This window comes from Penaeus chinensis, chromosome 32 (genome assembly GCF_019202785.1).
Source record: "Penaeus chinensis breed Huanghai No. 1 chromosome 32, ASM1920278v2, whole genome shotgun sequence".
In the NCBI taxonomy this organism is placed as follows: Eukaryota; Metazoa; Arthropoda; class Malacostraca; order Decapoda; family Penaeidae; genus Penaeus; species Penaeus chinensis.
The window spans coordinates 2147376-2152375 of NC_061850.1; the positions used below are offsets into that span (position 1 = coordinate 2147376).

The 5000-nt window shown below is 51.3% G+C and overlaps 1 protein-coding gene across 5 annotated transcripts in view; it reads left to right on the forward strand.

Annotated features, from left to right (window-relative positions):
* LOC125042721 (serine/threonine-protein phosphatase 6 regulatory ankyrin repeat subunit A-like) overlaps nucleotides 1-5000 on the forward strand; it is a 10028-nt gene that overhangs the window by 4377 nt on the left and 651 nt on the right. For all 5 annotated transcript variants that reach the window (XM_047638546.1, XM_047638547.1, XM_047638548.1 and 2 more), the window contains exons 4-8: nucleotides 621-1018; nucleotides 1245-1544; nucleotides 1773-2078; nucleotides 2372-2791; nucleotides 3759-5000. The exon at nucleotides 3759-5000 is cut by the window's right edge and continues 651 nt beyond it. In XM_047638546.1, coding sequence (XP_047494502.1) covers nucleotides 621-1018; nucleotides 1245-1544; nucleotides 1773-2078; nucleotides 2372-2791; nucleotides 3759-5000 — 2666 coding nt within the window. The remainder of the gene's footprint in view (nucleotides 1-620; nucleotides 1019-1244; nucleotides 1545-1772; nucleotides 2079-2371; nucleotides 2792-3758) is intronic.

Genomic DNA, 5000 nt, shown 5'->3' on the forward strand with positions numbered 1-5000 from the left:
GAGAGAGAGAGAGAGAGAGAGAGAGAGAGAGAGAGAGAGAGAGAGAGAGAGAGAGAGAGAGAGAGAGAGAGAGAGAGAGAGAGAGAGAGAGAGAGAAGAGAAAGAGAGAGGAAGGGAGATAGAGATAGATATATATATATAGTAAGATGGAGTAATGCAATACCGCATTGATATAGATGTATAACAATCCCTCCTGACCTGGCCTCGAACCTAGGTCACTCCGGGTATGAGACCGGAGGGCCAGTACTAAACCAACCATGCCCTATATATATACACACCTCAATATCTGGTTTCGAATTTCAAAACCAATTTCCACCGAGTGCCCACGGGGAGTGTGTGTAAAACCTCGCAATTATTACTCATGTATGAGTAGATAGGTAATGTCTATGGAAGCTAGTTAGATCCTAGTTGCACGCTCCTTTTAGTGGGTCGTGTGGCATGGTTGGTTTAGTGCTGGCCCTCCGGTCTCATACCCGGAGTGACCTAGGTTCGAGGCCAGGTCAGGGAGGATTGTTATACATAGATAGATAGATAGAGAAAGAGAGAGAGAGAGAGGAATATATAAAGAATGTCTATGGAATAAGCACTTCGAGTAAAAAGAAACCCCAATTGCCTTCCAGAGACCACACCGTTGCATCTTGCAGCCCAGGAAGGCCACGCAGATATAGTCGAGGCTCTCATCACCTACGACGCCAACATAGACGCCAGAGACGAGAACGGCCGCACGCCCCTATTTATGGCCGCCCTCAACGGCCACCTGGGCGTGGCGGAGGCGCTTATCCGCCGCGGCGCCAAAGTCAAAGCCCTGACCTTCCAGAATCGGACGGCGCTCCATCAGGCAGCTCAGTCCGGCAGTCTGAGCGTGACCCAGATGCTGGTGCGCGCTGGGCTGCCGGTCACCTGCCAGGATCAAAATGGTCTCACGCCCCTCGACCTGGCTATGATCCACGGGCGGTCGGAGGTGGTGGACTGGCTCAAGAAACAGATCCCGGGCGAAACGACGTGGCTCGTCCACGCGGTAAGTTTGGAGGCGCCGTCGGAGTGAAAGCGCTCGTGGAACATTTGGGTCACATTTGGAACGATGTGTCTCAATTTAACTCTCCCTTTTTCTTACACATACATACAAACTCACATGTAGTATATAGAAGTATGTATGTATATGTATAAATAGGGGAAGAAACAAACTTTTGTGCAAACAAAATCAGATTTTTCCGACGCCTTCGTAAAGAATGCATGCGTTGCAGAACACGTGCATGGCCCACTACAACGAGTGCGGCGCGCTGATCATGCGCTGGGCAGAGGACGGCAAGAAGGACCTCCTGCTCAGCAATCTGGAGAAGGACCTGGTCGGTGTGTATTTCCGCGACCATAACGGCCGGACGCCCCTACACGTGGCTGCCGAATGTGACAATGAGGAAGCCGTCCGGGTCCTCCTCTCCTGCGGGATGTTTCCGGGCGTCCTGGACTACGAGGACAAGATGCCGCACGACTTGGTTCGATCGGACAGACTCCGCGAACTCCTGACCTCAGCCTTGAGCTCTGAGGTGACGGCATTGACGCGCTGACGCTGGGTTGTCTCGTGCCCTTCCATGACGTACTGATCCTTGTTTCATGGGCATTTTTTCCTTTTTTATATCGATGATCTAATTCATATACGTGTATGTGACGCTTGCTGACCGAAACAAACTCAAACGAAAAATATGAATGCTATCCTCCTCCATACCTCAAAAAGACACAAAGGACTTTTAATGAACCCGCATGCCAATTTCCAGGACTGCCGAGCCTCAAACTACGAAGAGAAATGCCAACTCTACAAAGAACTCATAAGCCACATCTCCACAAGCAACGACGCCAAGGAAGTCACGAAAATGTTGCTCCGCGGGGCGCCCATAGAGCCCGTGGGCGAGGTCCCCTACCACGCCCTCCACCTGGCCATCTCCCTCGACAGGACCAACATCGTCAGCCTCCTCCTGGCAGCGGGAGCGAGCCTCACTGCTCCTCGCGAGGGCACGTCGCCCTTGCAGGTCGTCTGGAGGAGCAGCGACGCCATGGTCCTCCTCAAGGTTGTGGTTACAAGGGTGAGGACATACTGCAGAAGGAATATGTATTACTGTACACACACACACACACACACACACACACACACACACACACACACACACACACACACACACACACACACACACACACACACACACACACACACACATACACACACACACATACACACATAAATCGCAAGATGTCTATGATTCTCAATCATACCCGTTATACGGATTCATGTTTCGATGATAACTCATATGCGAGAATACAGTTTAAGGTCCTATCAATACCACTCTCTCTCATGCGATTCATGACCTGCACTTTCCAGGCCTACCAGACCCAGCTGAAGTTCGAATTACGCCGTCTCCAGAACTCCCCGGAACCTGACGAAGGCGCAGGTCTTCTCCGTCAGGGCATCAACCACATACTGAACACCCTTACCCTACGCAAGCCGTGGCAAGCCAGTTGGAAAGTCTCCCACGCCCCTTCAAGCCCTTCCCTGGCTGACCTCATGACTTCCGCTGCAAAGCATAACTGTGTCCTGACGATGACCTTCCTGCAGACTGTGGGGGCGCTGGCCTTCCAGAGCGACAGCCGAGGATTGACGCCGCTGCACGTTGCATTGCAGGCAGGACACTTGAAGCTGGCCACCACGCTACTGAAGTACCTCGGGGGCTCTCCTTACGTGCGAGACCTGGAGTACATGAAAGAGGTGATGCAGTCGCACGCGATGGAGGAACTCGAACAGGTGGGTTGTGACCCCGTAGACTTTTCAACCTACGGCCTCTAAAGCAATGTATCTTAACCTTCTTAGAATCACGGACCCCTTCCAGAATCTGATGGAAGCTATGGACCCCCTTCCCTAGAAATATTAACATAAACACAACTTTAAGAGAGAGAGAGGGAGAGAGAGATAGATAGATAGATAGATAGATAGATAGAGAGAGAGAGAGAGAGAGAGATAGAGATAGAGATAGAGATAGAGATAGAGATAGAGATAGAGATAGAGATAGGGAGAGATAGAGAGAGAGAGAGAGAGCGGGAGAGAGGGAGAGAGTGAGGGAAAGAGGGAGAGAGAGAGAGAGAGAAGAGAAAGAGAAAGAGAGAGAGAGAGGATACGACAGAGAGAGAGAGTGAGAAGGGGAGAAAGGGAGGAAGGGGGGTAAAGGGAGAGAGAGAGAGAAAGAGAGAGAGAGAGAGAGAGAGGAGGAGGGAGAGAGAGAAAGAGAGAGGATGAGAGAGAGAGAGGATGAGAGGGAGAGAGAAGAGGAGAGAGAGGAGAAGGAGGAGGAGAAAAGAGAGATCGAGAGATCGAGAGAGAGAGAGAGAGAGAGAGAGAGAGAGAGAGAGAGAGAGAGAGAGAGAGAGAGAGAGAGAGAGAGAGAGAGAGAGAGTTCATCCTCAGTAGAATATGATATTGTCTTTGTATCCGGTCTAATACAAAATTACTTTTCCTCTGGCTATCTTTGCCAAAGTCCGTAAACAGCAAACAGCTAAAAAAATGGTGGACCAGGAACTTCCTCGTGTTTAGACGTGATTCCTCTAACTTTTCTAACTGCCTGACCAAAAGAGGAATACAAATGCTATGTGTGTCTCTCTGCTGCATTATGTCGTTACTCTCCTGTAGTTCATATATACTTTATTGTGTAACTTCAGAGGGAGTCGATATAATTTTTTTTTTTTTTTTACCGAATGGCACTTTTTTGTCATTTCAGTGTCTGTTTTACCAAGAGGTCCGCAAACTACAGGCTTGCCACGAGAGGATGAAAGACAATAGAGACAAGGCTCAGTTGGAGGATATCCTGAAAATCCAGTCCAGCTTGTACACCGCTTATGCCCAAGGTACCCCCCCTCCTGACCTCGGCTCGCGGGGTCCTGATGCCCTCCTTTTAGCGTGTCAGCGAGGGTTGCCTCAGCTCTCTTTCTTACTCCTCACCGTGGGCAAGGTCCCCTGCGACGCGGTGGTGGATGCCCCCACCTCATCCTCCGCCATCCACCAGGCAGCTGCTCACGGGAATACCAATATCGTGGCCCTGTTGCTGAATCGCGGTGCCAACCCTCGCCTTACCGATCGCTATGGCCACACGGCCCTCCACCTCGCGGCCATGTTTGGCCACATCGTCACTTTTCAGTACATAGCGTCCGTTTCCCGTCACGAGGAGCGGTGCAGGGCCGGAACCACGCCAAGCCAGATTTGCGAAAATTTTAAGCGTTATCTACAACTGCACAAAAAAGACAATATCCCGGACGATTCTCAAGATGAGGGATGGGAAAGTAATGATCCGGGTAATGCTATGCGAAAGATACTGAAAAATATCAGGCTTTCCGAGGTAGTCGACGAAATGAATGATATTTCGGTCGATTTCGACAGCGGGGAAGCGAAGGAGGTCCGAGACGCTGTATTACAGGAGTGTGAAATGATAGCGGACAAGATTCGCGGCCAAAATAGCTTGTTCGCAGGAGAAATTCGGCTGGTCGGGAGCTCGGCCGACGGAACCCGACTCTACGCTCCCGACGAGTTTGATATTAGTCTTGTGCTCAACAGTTCCTCGGACTTCCATCTCCGCGTATCTGAACTTAGTGCTGCTGAGATGCCAGATCACAGACTAAAGCTGAATGTGCAGACGCCCCACGACAGCTTCCAAGGCTGCAAGCTGATCGACACCTTTCACGAACTGATAGAAAAATCCCTGTCTAAAAATAGTATCTACGACGAGAGGGTGAGTCTCGTGCCCCCCGGCCTGAGGAGGAATCAGGTGGGCTCGACGATGGCCCTCGCGTGGCAGGGGACGTGCTACCCTCTCCTGCTGGTGAACGTGGACTTCGTACCCATCGTGTCTGCCCCCTGGCACCCGCGCATCAGGAGGCCCTACCTCACGCCCGACGACCTCCATCTGGTCTACCTCAGCAACACCTCTGATGGGGAGTGGAGGCTGAGCTTCAGCGAAGCCGAGGTA